This window comes from Lolium rigidum, unplaced genomic scaffold (assembly GCF_022539505.1).
Source record: "Lolium rigidum isolate FL_2022 unplaced genomic scaffold, APGP_CSIRO_Lrig_0.1 contig_38523_1, whole genome shotgun sequence".
NCBI lineage: Eukaryota > Viridiplantae > Streptophyta > Magnoliopsida > Poales > Poaceae > Lolium > Lolium rigidum.
Genome location: NW_025900421.1, coordinates 66124 through 85195, shown reverse-complemented (window position 1 = coordinate 85195; position 19072 = coordinate 66124). Strand labels below are relative to the sequence as shown.

Genomic DNA, 19072 nt, shown 5'->3' with positions numbered 1-19072 from the left:
GTTAGGGCTCGATTAGCTTTTACAGGTGATTTTCTTTTTGGATGTTTTCCTTTTTATTTTCCTTGTTTTTGCGACTCTGCCCGTCCGAGGCCCTACGTCCCACGCCACGTCGCGTGCTCCGCCCGATGGAGCGGCCGCGCCGCGAATCGTGCGTGACAGCGCGAGGCGTGAACCAATCCAGGGTCGTGACGTGGAGCCCACGTCCAAGGTCCAAACCCTCACCCAAAACCCACGCGCAGCGGAGGCAGTCAACCCGCACCTCCCGCAGGCCGCAGCTCCTTCCACCGCCCCTCGCCCTGCGTCGGCGGCGCCACCGACTTCCATCCCCCGCCCCGGCGTGTCCGGCACTTTTATATGTCGCTCTCATCCTCCCTCCTCTCCCCCAACACCCCCAGGCGTCTCCTCCCCCTCCTCCTCCCTCTCCGCCTCTCCTCCTCCTTCCCCTCCCCCATCCCAATGCCTCCCCGCCGCGACCACGTAAGCCCCTCCGACACTCATCCTCTCCGATTCGCCGGAGCCTGACCGCGTCCCTCCTCCCTCGCAGGGTAAGCAGCCGGACCAGAAATGGAAGCCCAAGGCCACCTCATCCGCCGCGCCCACCGCGGGCATCCAGAAGATGACCCTCGCGCCTGGGGCTTCGCCGCAAGGGGCGGCGCAGGTCTGGGTGCCCAGGGCCTACGCGACCTCGGCCTCCTCCTCCTCCTCCTCCTCCTCCTCGGTGCCGGTCGAGCAGGGCGCTGCGGCCGATAAGCTCTCAGCTCTGTTCAAGGGGGCCGAGGACTTCGCGGTGGACGACAACACCTTCGTCGACGCGCAGATCAGGGCCGCCTTCTACCCCAAATTCGAGAACGAGAAGTCCGATCAGGAGGTACGTGCGTGCTTGCTCGGTGCTTGGCCACCCCCCTTATCATCATCCGGGAGTTGGTTGATGGTGGAATTGCTTCGATCGCCTTCTGACAGCCAGCGCAAGTGCCGCATCCTGAGTAAACGATGAATTGCTTGGCCTAGTAGTAGTACTACCGCAGTTCCCCGCAGACCAAACTTTAATTACTCCTTGCTTAATGCTTATGGGCCTGGCGGATTAGTTTTCCTGCTACACTTGGGGCTCAGTTCGAGGTTAATGTCATGCGCGTATTTCCAATCTGGTTTCGGGAACTGCTTATGGAAGGGTTCCTCCGTTTAGTAAATCTGATTCATAAGTAAATTCTGTTTTCAGTGATTGTCCTCTCACCCTTCATTTCATATGGTTTGGAACGGCAACAACGGAACATCCTCTATATATAAACCAGCTTCACGGAACTATCATACTCTAACGTGATGCTAAAAAAAGTCATAGCAGTTTCTAATAACTTCCTAAATCAGCATTGCTCAGTTTTCTAGGTTTTCATCGCGTTCTCGCTATATTCAAGTTGTTTTCCCCGAGTAATCCATGCACTCCGCTGTACTTTCAGCAATTGGATGTTTGAACATATCTCTACTGTTTGAATTGTAGCGGCAGAGACCTTGATGGTTTTGATCAATATACAATCATCATATTAGCTTCTGTTTATGAAAACATGTTAATGAACTGACTATACAGTACTAGATGCTTTCAGCAACAACATGTTCTGGCTTCATTTTGGGGTCTCCTTTTTCATTTGGTGAATGAAATATTAACTCTACATTTTTTCTCATACCGCACTTGTGTGACTGCAGACAAGAAACCGGATGATTGAGATGGTGTCGCAAGGATTAGCTACAATGGAGGTATATCTGATTTGACATTCTTCTTTACTTAATTAATCGGTGTTTTTTTGTTGGGAACTAAAACTAGAGTTACAGACTTGTACTGATCATTCAGTGTGTTTACTCTGCTACCTTAAAGTAAGTGTTTACCCTGCTAAGATATTTTGTTTCTCCAGGTCACGCTTAAGCATTCTGGATCTTTATTTATGTATGCTGGTCACCTTGGTGGTGCTTATGCCAAGAACAGCTACGGAAATATGTACGCTCTGCTATGCTGTCTGCTATTTTTTCTTTAGTTATTTGTGTTATGACTCTGACACCATTAATTCATCTTATAGATACACAGCTGTGGGCGTTTTTGTTCTGGCCCGCTTGTTTCGTGAAGCTTGGGGGAAGGAAGCTCCTAAAATGCAAGCAGAATTCAATGATTGTCTCGAGGTATTTAACTCCTGTTCAGATTACTTTGTCCTCTTTGCACCTTTTGCTCTTGCTAGTTTTCTTAAGATTTCTGATTCTGCCCCTGGTTTGTGCTTCTAGAAAAACCGTATAAGCATTTCAATGGAACTTGTCACGGCTGTATTAGGAGACCATGGGCAAAGGCCCAAGGATGATTATGGTATGCCTTTCTTCTCCTGACTAAGGCAGATAGTGCTCAGAGAGTATATTTTGTTTGTCATCATTAGTACATTCAGATTATGTGATATAGTGTATTCAAAGCTTCAAGCTATAACCGCTGCATTATTCTTACCTGTTGCTGTTCAACTATGAAGTCACTGGCTGCATCTGTTCAAGTTCACCCATTTCGCCAGTTTTGATGGTCTCTTTCGGAATGCATATTATATCAGTTTTAATTTTGGCTTTTGTGCAGCCGTTGTTACGGCAGTGACAGAGTTGGGCCATGGCAAGCCAAAATTCTATTCTACTCCAGAGGTGATTGCATTTTGTCGGAAATGGCGCCTGCCAACAAACCATGTCTGGCTATTTTCCACAAGGTGCCCATCTGTTAACTTCATACGTGGAAAGTTTCTGCTCAGGAGTGTTTGGCTGCCTTATTTGACACCACATGCTTGTGCACTGCTCATTTAATGGGACCATAAGTTGCAAGACTTCATTAAATAATTAATTTGATAATGGCGATACCTCATGTAGTTGCACTGCAGCCACAGAAGGCCTCCTATCCATTTTTAATTGACTTCTCATGTTTTGCAACCTTCCAGTGTTTCCGAAACAAGTGCAGTGTTATAATGTTTGTCAATAGTAGAGTGCTGCTTGAATACAATGACCTGTGCCCATTTACACCAGTAAAGTTATTGAATTCTTGTTTCGTTGTGCTGTCTACCATCAGCTACTTATAACTAATTACATGGCACACGTCTCTTAAATGGACTATTGGATCTCTGGAGTGCACTGTCTATGTTGCATTATTGCTAGAAATTGTTCAACAACCATGTTTTTTTCATGTCTATACCACAATGCATATATTCTCATGGCATCCATCTGTTTTATGGAACACTTTCAGTTGTAATTGCCCTCAGAACATACATATGCATTTGCTGCTGGTTGCTCATATCATTATTATGCTTTCTGCTAATTCTCCATTAGGGAATCGGCCACTTCATTCTTTGCTGCCTATGATGCATTGTGTGAAGAGGGGACTGCCACACCTGTTTGCAATACCCTTGATGAAATAGCTGATATATCTGTACCAGGTATGAGTATGCCTATCTTGAATGATAATTGCTTCTGCCTCACTCTTTACGCTTGCTCGAAACTGAACTGGTATATTTCATCTTTCCCCACCATTGAAGTATTAACCATCTGTTATAGGGTCGAAGGATCATGTTATGGTGCAAGGTGAGATACTTGAGGGTCTAGTTGCCCGTGTTGTCAGTCGTGAAAGTTCGGTTCAAATGGAAGAAGTTTTGAAGAACTTTCCACAACCTTCACTAGATGGAGGTCGAGGTAAGCTACTACAATGAAGTTCTTTTGTTGTTGAATGAATATATGGGCTATGTAAGAAGGTTTCAGTTTAACTAAGAATGATCTTGACCAAGCTTTCATCTCAAAGTTAAGTTTCTTGAATTTTTTGAAGTTGCCTAAGATGTTTCTCTTCGAAGAAAACCAGGCTTTGTTTTTATACTATACTCCCTCCGATCTTGTTTAATCGACGGCGGACACTGCCTACGTGCATGTTCACGTCGCTACACTCCGTGTTGATTAAACACGATCGGAGGTAGTATATGGTAGTGCTAGTCCTGTCAGTCACTTGGTGTGCTTATATCCTAATATAGGTTTTTTTATACATTTGAACATGTTCCAAGATTTTTCCAATGCTATTGAGTGTTGTTGAACGCTTTATCTGTTGTGCTGATTCAGAAAGTTACTGTTACATCCAGGGGACTCCGGTTTAGGACCAAGTTTACGAGAAATATGTGCTGCTAATAGGTCAGATGAGAAGCAGGTATTAATTATTGTTGTGAACTGGTAATTACCTATCCTTCATGATTTGTCTTAACTCTATGGATTCTAACTTCTCTTTTTACATGACAGCAAATTAAAGCACTTCTTGATAATGTTGGGTCTTCAATGTGTCCAGTCCACTGTGATTGGTTTGGAAATGGTGGTCTTGAGGCCCATTCTCGAAATGCTGATAAATCAGTTGTCACTCACTTTCTGCAAGCACATCCCACGGACTATGCAACTAAGAAATTGCAGGTTAGCAGATTTTATTAGTTCTTTTCCAAAAAATACTTTATTTTTTCTTGACTGTAATGGAGACCCTTTTATCTAAAGCACTGTGACTGCAACATCAGTAATCGAATAACTGTTAGATGGTAATTCAGTTCTTCTGGTTCTTGACTGTTACAGGAGATGATTCGTCTGATGAAGCAGAAAAATTTTCGTGCAGCTTTCAAATGTTACTGGAATTCCCAAAAAGTTGGTTCTCTTTCAAATGATAACTTGTATTACAAAATGGTTATCCATGTCCATAGCGATTCTGTTTTTAAACGCTATCAGCAAGAGATGAGGTAAGCTTGCAAAATCAGCCTTGTGTACTACTCCCTCCATTTCACACTATAAGTTGTAAATTTTTTGCACTCTTTTAACATATAAATATAAATCCTGCATGTAAAACTAATGATAACTAATGATTTTTTCCTCGCTTTTACACTCAGTTATCTCTCATCTCTCTTTAGCATTTATGGTTAAAGACATACTAACTATTTCTCTCTTTCCCTAGACTAACAGCATGGCTATCATGTTCATTTTCCTATACTATTAATGGCTTCCTTAATTCCCATGCCTGAGTAAAATGCGCCTTGTAATTTGACATAAGGGTGTAGGTGTAGCTCATTAGCTTATGGATTTTTATTCTCTTTTTTTATCTATCAACTCTGACAGTCCTGCAAATTTTGTAGGAAAAACCAAGGGTTGTGGCCACTGTACAGGGGTAAGCTGAAACTTCTGTTACTCAAAATTGTCGCTTCCCAAGACAATAAGTTTAAAATTAATACCTGTACTGAGGTGCCTTTGACGGACACATCCTTCATGGTTAGGTTTCTTTGTTGATGTAAACCTGTTCAAGGCGAATAATAAGAAGGCTGCTGAACTTTCCAAAGATAGCAACACTTTACTGAAAAATATTGATGGTGCCTTGGATCCAAGTTCATCAACTAAAGATAGTCTGGCCGACGAGGATTCAAATTTGATGGTTAAACTAAAATTTCTGACCTACAAGGTACTTTTCCACTGTTTTCAGCTTCTTGCAGGATTGTGCTCCTTGGTCACTTGAGATATGAATGCTATGTTGTACTACATTGGATTGGTTACTTTCATGTTGATGAATTTAGTCCACCTGTAAATTAAGTTTTACAATGGTACTAATACGCTTATGATATGCATTCCTGTTACTTCCATCTGATTTCCCTCTAGCATTTCTGTAGAGATCTCCTTTCTATCCGTAGCTTTTTTATTGTTGCACATAGGAGAGATCTACAACTGTATAAATTTAACTTTGCTGAATATGCATCTTCTAACAGTTGTCTTTTATTGCTACCTGGCAGATAAGGACATTTTTAATTCGAAATGGCCTGTCCACCCTTTTCAAAGATGGCCCGTCTGCTTATAAAACTTACTACCTGAGGTATGTCACGTATGCCAATCTTAAGTTTCAAGCTTCAGCTTTCCACTGCTTCTCTTTCAGCGATTCATTAGCATATGAGTGAACCTGAGAAATAACTGCTTTGCTAGCTTGATCATTGCTGGTTTTGATGGAATAGTTTAGGCTCTCCACAGTTTATGTAATGTTGGAAACAACTACAATGCATCCTCCAGCCTTTCGTCTCCTTTACAGTTTTTGGTTAACAAATAAATAAATATAAACAGTGCTTGCCCCTGATATTAAATTCCTGAATGTGTTAATAGGCAAATGAAGATTTGGGGAACATCAGCAAGTAAACAGAAAGAGCTTACCAAAATGTTGGACGAATGGTATGTATTGCTAACTTCTCTCTCTTCATAGCATGTATCTAATAGTTCCTTACAAATGTTTCTGATAAATCAATTGGTTTACCCACCACAGGGCTGTTTACATCAGAAGGAAGTGTGGGAATAAACAACTGTCGTCATCGACATATCTTAGTGAGGCAGAGCCATTCCTTGAACAATATGCTAAACGCAGCCCTGCAAACCAAGCTTTAATAGGGGCTGCTGGTGATTTAGTTCAAACAGAAAACTTCTTGGCCATACTTGATGCACAGAGAGATGAAGAGGGTGATCTTCAGCGAGAATGTGGGGCAGCTCCTTCTAGTCCTGCATCGACATCCCTGGATGTTGTTTCGAAAACTGAGGGCCTTATTGTCTTCTTTCCTGGTAAATATGATTTCTGCTACTAGAATCTAAGAGTCATGTTAGTATAAGCAGTCTTCATTTGAATTGTACTAGGTTACTATAATAACCGAGATACTGAGAATATTTACTACAGTTACAGAAAGATTATAATGATGATGAAATGTTTGGTTCTGGATTTTTTAATTTGTTTGAGTATTCACAAACCCTATTTGGTATAACTTATGCCAGACCAAATAAACCCTGAGGTTGGTGTCAGTATACCTCGATAGTCTAGCCAGACAATCTTGTTGTCTTCCGTAATGGTGTGCGGATGCCTACCATTTCATTACAATCTCCTACAAAGTAGATTTATTTGCGGTTTGTTTTTATGTACACACACATTCTATATTGCTATTATCTGTTCTGTATTCATATAGTTTACCTCTTATGTCTACTAGTACCTCTGTTCCATAATATAGGATGTTTTGGCAAACTAATTTAGTTTGCCAAAACTTCTTACATTAAGGAACAGAGGTAATATCATACACATGCACACAATATGTGATCCACTTTATTTCTTATTTCCAAGGTCAAGTCAATGTTTCTCATAGCAAACACTGGCATGTGATCATATTATCCACGACAACTCTGTTTTGACCTTCTAATTCTGCACCTCCATAGCGCTTAGACTTCATTCACCCTGAAAATTCGTGTAAATCATCATTTCCATGTCTCAAGTAGTCTCTGGTAAAATATTTCTGCCGCCAAATTCTGCCATTTCTGGGTTACTAGTCCTCATTCAGTTTTTTGTTCTACGTCATGTTAATTCTTCTTTCAGGTATACCCGGTTGTGCAAAGTCTGCTCTATGTGAGGAAATATTAAACACTCCTGGTGGCCTTGATGATAGTCGCCCTGTTCATAGCTTGATGGGAGATCGTATTAAAGGTACGGAACATTTGGCAACATTCTCTAGTTCCTTTGGAGAAAACACAAAAATCTTTGTGTCTCGATGCATTGATGTAAGGAAAAGTTATATACAAGCCCAAGAAAGTTTCTATTTTCATTGGACCTGTCTTGTTCTTAGATCTTCTCCTGCAAACAGAGCGTGGATTCATTCAATGAAAACAAAGACAATTTACATATTCTAGCAGCATATAGTCGCCCATCCCAACTGTGCCTTCTCTATGCTGCTACTGTTTGCAGCAATAATTTATTCATTGGTGCATCCCTTGCTCGCACGAAGATATTGTATATAGAAGCTGTAATAGAAGCTGATAAGCTTGCCTTTGCCGATACATTTTATCTAAAAGAATTATTTGCAGTTCAAGTAGCTAACATAGTTTCCACACTATTCAAGTTATTACTAAACATATTTCTAAGGTTGACACCCCATTTTTGTCCTTGAATTGGAACTCATCATTTTGAGTGGACAAAAGAAAGACACTCGACAGAAAGCCAAATAATTAACTGATGTCAGGAGCTCCGAATCACCTGTCAGTGGCACAGGACATTCGAGTTGCGTTACCAAGGTCGTGTAGTTCTTTTGGGCATAATATAAAATCCAGATCCCATGTATCAAGGTAGTGTAGCAGAGATGCGCATGTTGAGATGGATATGTGGCCACACAAGAAAGGATCGGGTACGGAATGACGTTATACGGGAGAGTTGGGTAGCACCGATTGAAGAGAAGCTGGTCCAACATCGTCTCAGATGGTTTGGACATACCCAACGGAGGCCTCCGGAAGCGCCAGTGCATAGCGGACGGATAAAGCGTGCTGAGAATGTTAAGAGGGGTCGTGGTAGACCAAACTTGACATGGGAGGAGTCCGTTAAGAGAGACCTTTGGAATATCGACAAAGATTTAGCCATGGACATGGGTGCGTGGAAGTTAGCTATCCACGTTCCGGAACCATGACTTGGCTTCGAGATCTTATGGGTTTCAACTCTAGCCTACCCCAACTTGTTTGGGACTGAAAGGCTTGGTTGTTGTTGTTGTTGTTGTTATGTATCAAGGGCCAACTTGGACAACTTCTCAATTCTCCTTGGAAGGCTGCTCTGTTAAAACAAAGTGTACTAACTACCCTGCTATAGATGCAGTTTCTTGGAGATATGTTGAACAGGAGCAAACTGAAAGAACATTCACACTTACACTATAATTTGTCAGTTTAAATCAGTGTCAATTTGTTTGGCAGATTGCTGCAAAATTGTGGCGCTACCTATGCTTCAGATTTTTTCCCCCTGTATTTCAGCCAAACTAATACATTACTTATTCTGACCATTTTGTTAACTGTTTGTCCTTACAGGGAGATACTGGCAAAAGGTTGCTGATGAGCGGAAGAAGAAACCATTTAGAATAACCCTAGCTGACAAAAATGCACCAAATGAGGAAGTGTGGCGGCAGGCAAGATCACTAGTTTTTTTGTGTGCTCTATGTTTCCCCTTGAAAATTAGTTTTGACAATATAGAAAGAACTGAACTGTCATATCATTTATTCCAGATTGAGGATATGTGTGGGACCACAAAGGCTGCTGCTGTTCCTGTTATTCCTGATTCTGAAGGTAAGCAATGCTTTATTATTTTCCATGTCTCAACTTCATATTATTCAGTTCATAAGGAACTCAAAGAGGAACATCAAATTACATGTCTTTTGAAACTTTGGCATCCGTTTGGATTGGGATATAAATGTGACACGGCCGCACCAATATAATCTGGAGCTGTCAAGTTAGAGATCACATGGGATCAAAATCCTATATCTACTTTGATAATATGTACGCCGAAACCTTTGATTTACTTGCTGCATTAGGGGCTCTGGTCCATTTTTCTCCTGCTACGGTTTAGGATTTAGCAGATTCTAAACAATATTTCATTTTTTATTGCCTCCGTCTATTTTACCATTTGTCATGCGTATGTTCTTGAATAATTAAGTTTCATAATTTTCTTCATGTTCCTTGAATTTGCTAGGCACCGATTCAAATCCATTTTCCCTTGAAGCTCTTGCTGTTTTCATGTTTCGTGTACTCCAACGGGTCAATCATCCGGTATGTACATGATAGTCACTCTTACACAAGTTTATTGATAATCACTGTTTTACATTCTTAATTGTCTCTAAATTTTGAAAAGGGAAATCTGGACAAAGCATCACCAAATCCTGGCTATGTTTTGCTAATGTTTTACAACCTCTATGATGGCAAGGTATGTACATTTCATGAAAAACTGATTCTGTTCCTGCTGGAGTATACCAAATTATCAATGTTCATTGGAGAAACAAATTTCAGAGTCGAAGAGAATTCGAAAGCGAGTTGTATGAGCGTTTTGGCTCCTTGATCAAGATGCCTCTCCTGAAACCAGATAGGTAAAATTGTACTCGTGCATTCTTTATACTATTTCTGCCAATGGTTTATCAAATATCCTATTTCTTCCATTCTTGTTATATGGTGGTCTATACTTCCTGTATTCCTATGTATCTACCATGATAGTTCAGCACTACATTTTTTTCACTTGAAAACATATCTAGGAAGACTTGTTCACTACATTTGCCATCCAGGAAAATGTACCAAGTCTTCCATGTCATGCGCCAGAGAAGACATGTCTTGATGAGGATGGCTTTATTTTTGTGTACTCATGTACCAGTCTGACTCATATGTTGGTTTGCTGTACTTGTATACACTGAACTTCTACTTGGCTTTTTGTGCAGAGCTCCGTTGCCTGGTGATGTGAAGGGTATCTTGGATGAGGGAATCAGTTTATTCAGACTGCATCAAAGCAGGCATGGAAGGTATGAAGCTGCGCACACCAGATTAGTGTGTAGTTTCAGCTGAAAAAATAGTGCTGCATTTTTAAATCCATGATTGTTTTTATGCTGATTGCTTTTCACAAAAATGTCAAATCAGAGCGGAACCATCAAAAGGTTCATATGCTAAAGAATGGGCACAGTGGGAGAAAAGGCTGCGTGTGATCTTATCGGGGAATGCTAATTATCTTACCTCCATTCAGGTAACCTTCTCTCATTTTGTTGATATTTAAAAATATGTATTCTGTTTAGGAATCAAAGAGTGCTTATAAACCAGTGGCTGATCCAGCAACTTCTAAAACATGGGCCATTTGAAACTACCAAATATTGCAGTCTATAAGGATGTGAACTTCCACAGAATGATGTGGGTGTCTGCATCACTCTCCCCCACTGTTTAGCAAATAGCAATAAAGACTATCAGTCCGTTTCGAATTATAAGATGTTCTACTAGCTTTTTCTAAATTCGTATGTATCTAGACACACTGTTCAGTCCGTATGTAGTCCATATTAAACTACTCAGAACATCTTATAATGGACTGGAGGGAGTATCTTCTAAGCTTAAGCCGGAGGAAGTTACTGCTGATCAGTCCTCAAAAGCCGTGTTGCCAATGCATAGGAGTGGGACCACAATGCTAGTGTTATGATATTTACTTTCTCTGATTTAGCAATAGTGATGGAGTACTCTATAATTTTTAAATTATGGCCTTTAACTAGAGATCACTGGTGTAGAATGCTCTGGAACTATAAAAAGCTAGTTGCCACGACATTACAATTTCACTGTACATAAAAAAGATGATGCATTACAATGTTCACAATTATTAGGTTCCATTTGAAGTTGCGGTGAAAGAAGTACTGGAACAGTTAAAGGCTGTTGCGAAAGGTGATATCAAAACACCTGATACTGCGAAGCGGAAGTTTGGAAATATTGTTTTCGCTGCTGTTACGGTACCCCAGGCAGATATATTGGGCCTTCTCCGTAAGGTAAGAACTGTAACTCGGTCCTTAGGAAGTGATGTGAACTTTTTTGCATAGCTCAGATCTATTTGGTACACGTTTGCTGGAGTCTTTCCCTGTACTAGGCTGCTGCTGCTGGCTTTTGTCGTCATGAAGCTAAGCTTAACCATTTACATTGCATAACTGTAACAGTTGGGCGAGAATGACAGTGATGTCAACAACTTTCTCAACGGCATAAAAGTGGAGGATAACCTGAGCAAGGCTCATGTCACCCTTGCCCACAAAAGAGCTCATGGTGTGGCTGCAGTTGCTAGCTATGGAGTCTACCAGAACCAGGAAGTCCCTGTATCGTTTAGCGCCTTCCTCTACACCAACAAGATGGCTGCTCTTGAGGCGAAGCTTGGAGCAGTAAATGGTGAGAATGTAAATTCCAGGAACGAATGGCCACATGTTACTCTTTGGACAGCCCCTGGTGTTGCAGCAAAGGAGGCAAACGCGCTGCCGCAGCTAGTTTCATCAGGACAGGCGAAACGAGTGCTGATCGACCCTCCGATCACAATCTCAGGAGTTATGGACTTTTACTGATTTCCTATCTTGATTCTAGCATTTTGTGGCATAGAATACTTGCTGAGAGTGTTGTAAATGTGTCCGAGTTTTATACCACAAAATTTTCAACGTATTATACTAGGAGATGAAGATCGGGAGACTGTCTTTATGCCTGGATAGTGACTAGGTAACGACTACTACAAAAAAAAGACACCAATGTTGAGCAACGTTCCCAAGCAAAAGCATCCAGGAGTTGTCATCTGGCAATGGTCCTGGCAGTTTCCATCGTTTGCTCCACGTTTTAAAATCTGAATGTTTGCTCAATATATATTTTCTTAAAAAAACTGACTAATTGAAGGTGACTTGCTTCAGAGGTCGTAATTGAAGTCCACTGCTGGCTTGAGTGCTGTCTCTCTTCTTCTTTGCTCACGAGAGTTGAAATGAGTTGTAAGGGGACCAACCATCTTCTTTGGGTAAAGGTGCACACATTTTGCTTAATATTGGGATGAGATAGACTCCGAAGAAGGAAACTCTCTTCCAAAGAACTACTGGGGAAGAATGAAATGAGTTGTAAGGGGACTAACCATCTTCTTTGGGTAAAGGCCCACACATTTTGCATAATATTGGGATGAGATAAAAAGGACTCCGAAGAAGGAAACTTTTCCAAAGAACTACTGGGGAAGAATGAAATGAGTTGTAAGAGGACCAACCATCTTCTTTGGGTAAAGATCCACACATTTTGCTTAATATTGGGATGAGATAAAAAGAACTCCGAAGAAGGAAACTCTCTTCCAAAGAACTATTGAGGAAGAATGAACTGAGTTGTAAGGGAACCAACCATCTTCTTTGGGTAAAGGCCCACACATTTTGCTTAATATTGGGATGAGATAAAAAGGACCCCGAAGAAAAAAACTCTCTTCCAAAGAACTACTGGGGAAGAATGAAATGAGTTGTAAGGGCATCTCCAACCGGGCGACCCAAACGGACGCGCTGGGCCGTCCGTTTTGGGCCGTTTGCGTGGCCGCCCGGACACGCGGACAGCGCCCCGCGTCCGCGTGTCCGTTTGGGTTGCATGCGGCGCCCAACGCGGCGACCCAAAGAGACGCCACGTGGTTCGTCTTCGTTGCGCGGCGCTGCGCCATGGCAGGCCTCGACGGGACAGCCATGGTGGGCGGTGGAACGCGCGGGAAAGATCCCGCGCGCACCAAGGTTCCCGCGCGCGAAAACGCCATTGGCGCGCGCTCGCGCCCAAGTTTCCCGCCAGACCGCCGGCTATAAAAGACGGCGGCGGTCTCACCCAGACCGCATCACCGTTCTCTTCCCCTCCACCTTCTCCGGCGCCATGCCGCGCACCCTTCGGGCCACATGGGCCAAGCTCTCCCTCGCCGCCCGGGCCGGGTTCCCGCGGACGGACGAGGAGGAGCGCGCGGACTCGCGGTGGGTCGCCGACGACGAGGCGCTCCGCGTCGCTGCCGAGGCGGCGGCAAAGAAGGCCGGTGACGCGGAGATGGGGGAAGCGGCCGCGGAGGGCTGGCACGAGACCGCGGACGGCTGGTACGAGGCCGCGGAGGAGGGGGCGGACGCCGCGGAGGAGCCCGTCGCCGCGGAGGACCTCGCGCTGGCGAACATCAACGCCGCCATCGAGGAGCGTCTCGCCGACCTCACGCGCCTGACGAAGGAGCACGAGGGCATCTGGCGGGCCGGCCGCCGCGGCTTAGGCGACCTCCTCGGTCAGAAGAACGAGCTGCTCGCTATGCGAGCAGCCCGTCACCTCATCCAGATGCCGTCGCCCGAGCGGCGCGCCCGGGAGGATGCTTGCGTCGGCGGAGCGCGGCCGGCAAGAGCGCATGCGCCGGCGGCAGGACAACCACGAGGCCCGGGCCGCCGGCCGCGTCCGCCCGGAGGCGCGCACCGCCGTGGAACGCGCCGCCCGCGGGAGCTTGAGCTATGCGGGAAGCGGATGGTTCCGCCGCGAGAGGCGGAGCCGCGGCGCGCCCGAGCTGCGCGGGCGGAAAGGAGGAGGATGATGCCCTCCGCCCGCGCCGCCGCCGACGCCCGCGCCGCCGCCGACGCCCGCGCCGCCGCCGACGCGCCACCCAGCCCGTAGGAAGCTGGAGTGGAATCCTCACGCGTACAGGCCGCCCGCGTCGAGTGAAATCCACGGGGCGAGCCGGCGAGGAGTCGCCGGCCCCGTACGTATTTAGGATAGAAGTAGTAGCTAAAAAAAAATTGTAATGAGTTCTATTAATGAAAAATATTATTTATCCCTATGACACGCGGGCCAGGGGCGGACAACGGGCGGACGCGAGCGACCAGCCTTTCGCGTCCGCGGCCACGCAAACCCGGCCAAGATTTGGGCCGGGTTTGCGTCGTTCGGACGCCGCGGGCATCCGTTTTAGGGATGGGTCCGCGCGCTGGGCCGGGTTTTTGTCCGGCTGGACCCATCCGGACGCGCGGGCGCGGGATGGGTCGCCCGGTTGGAGATGCCCTAAGGGGACCAACCATCTTCTTTGGGTAAAGGCCCACACATTTTGCTTAATATTGGGATGAGATAAAAAGGATTTCGAAGAAGGAAACTCTCTTCCAAAGAACTACCGGGGAAGAATGAAATGAGTTGTAAGGGGACCAACCATCTTCTTTGGGTAAAGGCCCACACATTTTGCTTAATATTGCGATGAGATAAAAAGGACTCCGGAGAAGGAAACTCTCTTCCAAAGAACTACAGGGGAAGAATGAAATGAGTTGTAAGGGGACCAACCATCTTCTTTGGGTAAAGGCCCACACATTTTGCATAATATTGCGATGAGATAAAAAGGACTCCCAAGAAGGAAACTCTCTTCCATCGTATGTATGCATTACGCGGAGGCGATTAATTTATTGTCAGACGGGGCCGCGATAGAGAGGGTTAGCTCCACGTGATGTACTAGTAGATCAAGTAAAACAGCCTTTGATATAGTTGTACTCCAAAAGGTGGAAGTTAAATGCGACTTGCATATATGTTTTTTTAAATGGAGGCAAAAGTTTTGCCTCGTCTATTAATTAAGATGAGTGTGCTCAATTTTTAGGAGAAAATCGAGCGAAAACCTACGGCAACAGGGCCAAGCCCACACAAACAACATACCCACACACTCACAACCAAGACACTTCAACATCGCGACACTTAACAAACACTCAAACACGACACTCCAACATCGAGCCGTAAAGGACAAGCTACGACATAGGGGGCACCCGTCAGCCAACTGCAGGTCCAGGATAGGCAATAGCCAAGGTAGCGAGAAAATTGCAAACTTCTCTGGTGACGACAAGGGGCAACAAGAGTCGATGGAAGCAAACCTGGAAAGAGATCATCAGCCTCACGTCAAGACGTATGCATTCCGATGGTGGAGTAGCATCAGAAAAGTTGCAGGACATTTCCACGCCGGCACAACTGCCACCAGAACATCGTTTAGTTTCCCCTTTATTTCAAGAACCCTCTCCCCATAGATATATACTCAGATAGATGCAGACCGCGGCTCGTGAAAGGGTTGTGCGCAAAACAAGATTGTGGAAGGCTACACCATGACCAGATCTATCTAACCCAGGTTCCCAATCAGAACGGACCGTTGGCCGCCAGTGTCACCCATGACGTACTCAACGACTGCCAGCATTACCTATTTCCGGCATCACCTACATCTTGACTTTTTTTTTTTTTTTTGCATGGTACCTACATCTTGACTTCGAGATCCCTCTCTCTGACGTGCTGCTGCAGCGCAACCGCAGGTTTTGGTCGCACATTGCTGCACATGGACATGGATGGGGCACGCCACACGTGCTGGCTGGACTGGTCAAGTTAACCTATCGGACTGACACTTAGACCAAAAGTGTTTGTGTTCTTTGTTCTAAATAATATTTTTTTCTCAAACTTTAGACCACTTTTAGCACCTTTTAAAACTTTAAAACTTCTAGGCTCTCTATAGTCACACCATGACGCCATGTTAGATGACTTAATTGAAACAGAGGGGTCAACATCTTTATCTATGCTGAAAAGACAAAGTCATTTAAATCTAGCAATACCAAACAACGTGATCTACCTGTTTTCTTACATAGAGGATCCAAAAAAACATTTTTAGAGGGCCTATGATAATTCTAAACTAGCCAACCTAAATGGCGTGGCCTACTTGTTTAGAGACCGAAAACTGCTAAATTATTTCAGTTTAGCCAATCTAACTGACGGTGTCATGTAATTTAGCTAAGTCATATAGCATAACGTAGCTAAAAAGAATTATATATTTAAAAAAATATATTTCAAAAAATCAGAAGCAGTTTAAAGTTTGGCAAAGAGCTATCTAAGCCAGAAAACTCAAGATGTTCACGACAGAATGCGGCTGGGAAGTACTGTGCTAGGTTAAGTCTCGGCCGATGCCGTACATGCGTCAACAACGTGGATGGACGCCGCGTACATCTGCTCCTGGTGGATCTATTCGCACGTACCGATCGACCGACCGCCCATTTGCCACCTACTGTACCATTTGGCTTCCGCGAGAAGGCGAGGCAGGATTCACGTCAGGTGCCATGTAGTATTTGTTGGACGGACGTGCTTTGTTGCCGCCACCGTGGTCCGCCAAACTTTGCCGTTCCCTTTATGGCCGTTGGCAAGCCACCGAGCACAAATTCCAAATACGGCTTTGGAACTCCGGCCTCATGAGAAGCTTCAGAACGTATTTGGAATCCGTCACAAAAACTTGTGACACAAAAGTGTAGAAAGCAATCAAACATGTGCGCAAATTTCCTTCCAGCGTGCATGCTAGATTTGTTGTTTGTTCCCTGCTTCAAGATTCATGCTGTCAAATTTTACTACTACTAGTACGTATCATTGTTCATTAAGTCTTAGAAATCCGTGTTCAATTTAAATTGAACGAAACAGGCAGAGTCTCATATCTCTGTCATATCCTAATAGTGAACCAGGTGCATATTTTGATACATAGGCAAGAAAAGTCCCTCTTTCATTATTTCCTCTGTGCCAAAACAAGTGCTTCGATTTTATCTAGATGTAGATATATCTAGCTAGATCTATCTTAATTATAGATACGTCTATACCTAGACAATTACTGATATGCTACTGCACTCATTTATTGCTTGTCTATATAAGCATGGTGCGTCCTCACTCCTCACCATGTGCAAGGCCACGAGTGTTTGACTAGGTTCACAAGGGAGGAAGAAGGGGATGGAGGCGTCTGGATGGAGCACCAGCCTGAGCTCGGGCATCGTTCTGAGCCTGGTCGCCGTGGTATGGACCATGCTTTGGAACAACCTCCAGGGCCTGCAGCTGCAGCAGTTCGTCAGCCGCCACCTCAGCCGCCACGCCCGCCGTCTCGCCGCCATCGTCGACCCTTACCTCACCGTCACCATCGCCGAGTACGACGGGGGCCGCATGAAGCGGAGCGACGCCTACAAGGAGGTCCAGGCCTACCTGCAGCGCGCCACCTGCGCGACCGGCGGCGGCGTGCGCCACCTCAAGGCCGAGACCGCCAAGGACGTCGACGCGCTCGTGCTCAGCATGGGGGACAACGAGGAGGTCGCCGACGCGTTCCGGGGCGCCACCGTCTGGTGGCTCGCCTACTCCACCCCGCCGCGGGAGGACAACGCGCCCTCCTACTGGGGCGGCGGACGCGCCGCGCGCGCCGACCGGCGCTTCTACCGGCTCTTCTTCCTCGAGCGCCACCGGGATCTCGTCCTCGGGGAGTACCTCCCGCACGTCCGCCGAGAGGGCCGCGCCGTCATGGTCAAGAACCGCCAGCGCAAGCTCTTCACCAACCTCTCCGGCGACGGCTATGATGCCGACGGGTAAGCCTAGCCAGCGACTAGTCCATCGCCATCAATCATCGCATTTTTTTTTTTTTTGCTCGAAAAAGATTGCTGCTGATGTTGTTGTGCTAGGATGTGGTCGGAAAGTGTGTGGAGCCATGTTGTGTTCGAGCACCCCAAGACGTTCGCCACGCTCGCCATGGACCCGGCCAAGAAGAAGGAGGTCATCGATGACCTCGACGCGTTCCGGAAAGGCAAGGACTACTACGCGCGCGTCGGCAAGGCATGGAAGCGCGGATACCTCCTCTACGGCCCGCCTGGCACCGGCAAGTCCACCATGATCGCCGCCATGGCCAACCACCTCGACTACGACGTCTACGACATCGAGCTCACCTCCGTGCGCACAAACACCGACCTCCGCAAGCTCTTCATCGAGACAACCAGCAAGTCCATCATCGTCATCGAGGACATCGACTGCTCGCTCGACCTCACCCGCGCACGCAAGAAGAAGAAGAAGGCCAATGACGACGGTCAGAAAAACGACGGGGACAAGAAGGACGGCGCCGAGCCGCCGGACGAGGAGAAGGACGCGGGCGGTAGCAAGGTGACCCTCTCTGGGGTGCTCAACTTCATCGACGGGCTCTGGTCGGCGTGCGGCGGCGAGCGCATCATTGTCTTCACCACCAACCACGTCGAGAAGCTGGACCCGGCGCTGATCCGGCGCGGCCGCATGGACAAACACATTGAGATGTCCTACTGCTGCTTCGAGGCGTTCAAGCTCCTCGCCAAGGTCTACCTCGACGTGGAATCCCACCACCTCTTCGACGCCGTGGAATCGCTGCTGCGGGAGGCAAACATGACGCCGGCAGACGTGGCCGAGAACCTGACGCCAAAGAGCGTCGACGACGACGCGGACTCGTGCCTCGCCGCGCTGGTGGAGGAGCTGGAGAAGGCCAAGGAGAAGGTCCTTGCAAAGAAGGAAAGAAAGGGGAAGGATGCGGCGGACGACGACGACGACGAGTACTAGGCCCGCCAGTGTTGACTTGACTGGTTCCTTGCTTACAGTTCTTGCCTTGCTCTCTAGCTTTTGGCTGCATCATTAGACTTTTGTACTCACTTTCTCATAACGTAGTCTCATTCATTTCCTTGTGTTGATTTTCCCAAGAATACTCGACGCCGCTTTGATTGACTTGAATGAAGCAAAAGCTGACTCTGATACTGGTACAAGCATGTTGCATTGAAGATATCACATTGGAACAAACTTACAAAAAATACAACTACATTTTTGATAATTTACGGTTGCCCAGATTTTTTTGTGAATTTGAGACGTTTCACATTGTTTATCGCTTAGCTAGCCCAAGATTGCATCATTATTGTCATGCTAACCAGCACAACCAAAAACTCCTAACTTATTAAAAGGGGAAGGAGTTTTCTCTTCTCCC

The 19072-nt window shown here is 45.8% G+C and overlaps 2 protein-coding genes across 3 annotated transcripts; both read left to right on the top strand.

The window, feature by feature from the left end:
- The first annotated feature begins 309 nt into the window (after positions 1–309).
- Positions 310–11979, top strand: LOC124681274 (tRNA ligase 1). The gene is made up of 27 exons (XM_047216208.1): positions 310–477; positions 545–868; positions 1696–1746; positions 1902–1984; positions 2064–2163; positions 2263–2341; positions 2594–2717; positions 3328–3434; positions 3553–3687; positions 4122–4186; positions 4276–4440; positions 4594–4754; positions 5145–5176; positions 5283–5464; positions 5790–5869; positions 6151–6216; positions 6308–6597; positions 7394–7501; positions 8860–8957; positions 9054–9114; positions 9518–9594; positions 9677–9748; positions 9832–9908; positions 10251–10331; positions 10447–10549; positions 11169–11327; positions 11493–11979. The coding sequence occupies exons 1-27, from the start codon at positions 355–357 to the stop codon at positions 11883–11885; spliced, it is 3396 nt and encodes a 1131-aa protein (XP_047072164.1). The 5' UTR covers positions 310–354; the 3' UTR covers positions 11886–11979.
- Positions 11980–17008: 5029 nt separating this feature from the next.
- Positions 17009–18916, top strand: LOC124681276 (AAA-ATPase At3g28580-like). Of its 2 annotated transcripts, none has more exons than XM_047216211.1 (2): positions 17009–17669; positions 17778–18916. In XM_047216211.1, exons 1-2 carry the CDS (start codon positions 17050–17052, stop codon positions 18655–18657), a joined length of 1500 nt encoding a protein of 499 aa, XP_047072167.1. In that variant the 5' UTR covers positions 17009–17049; the 3' UTR covers positions 18658–18916. The 2 variants fall into 2 exon arrangements, with proteins under 2 accessions (XP_047072167.1, XP_047072166.1); XM_047216210.1 differs by having other exon boundaries at positions 17763–18916.
- Positions 18917–19072: the final 156 nt, after the last annotated feature.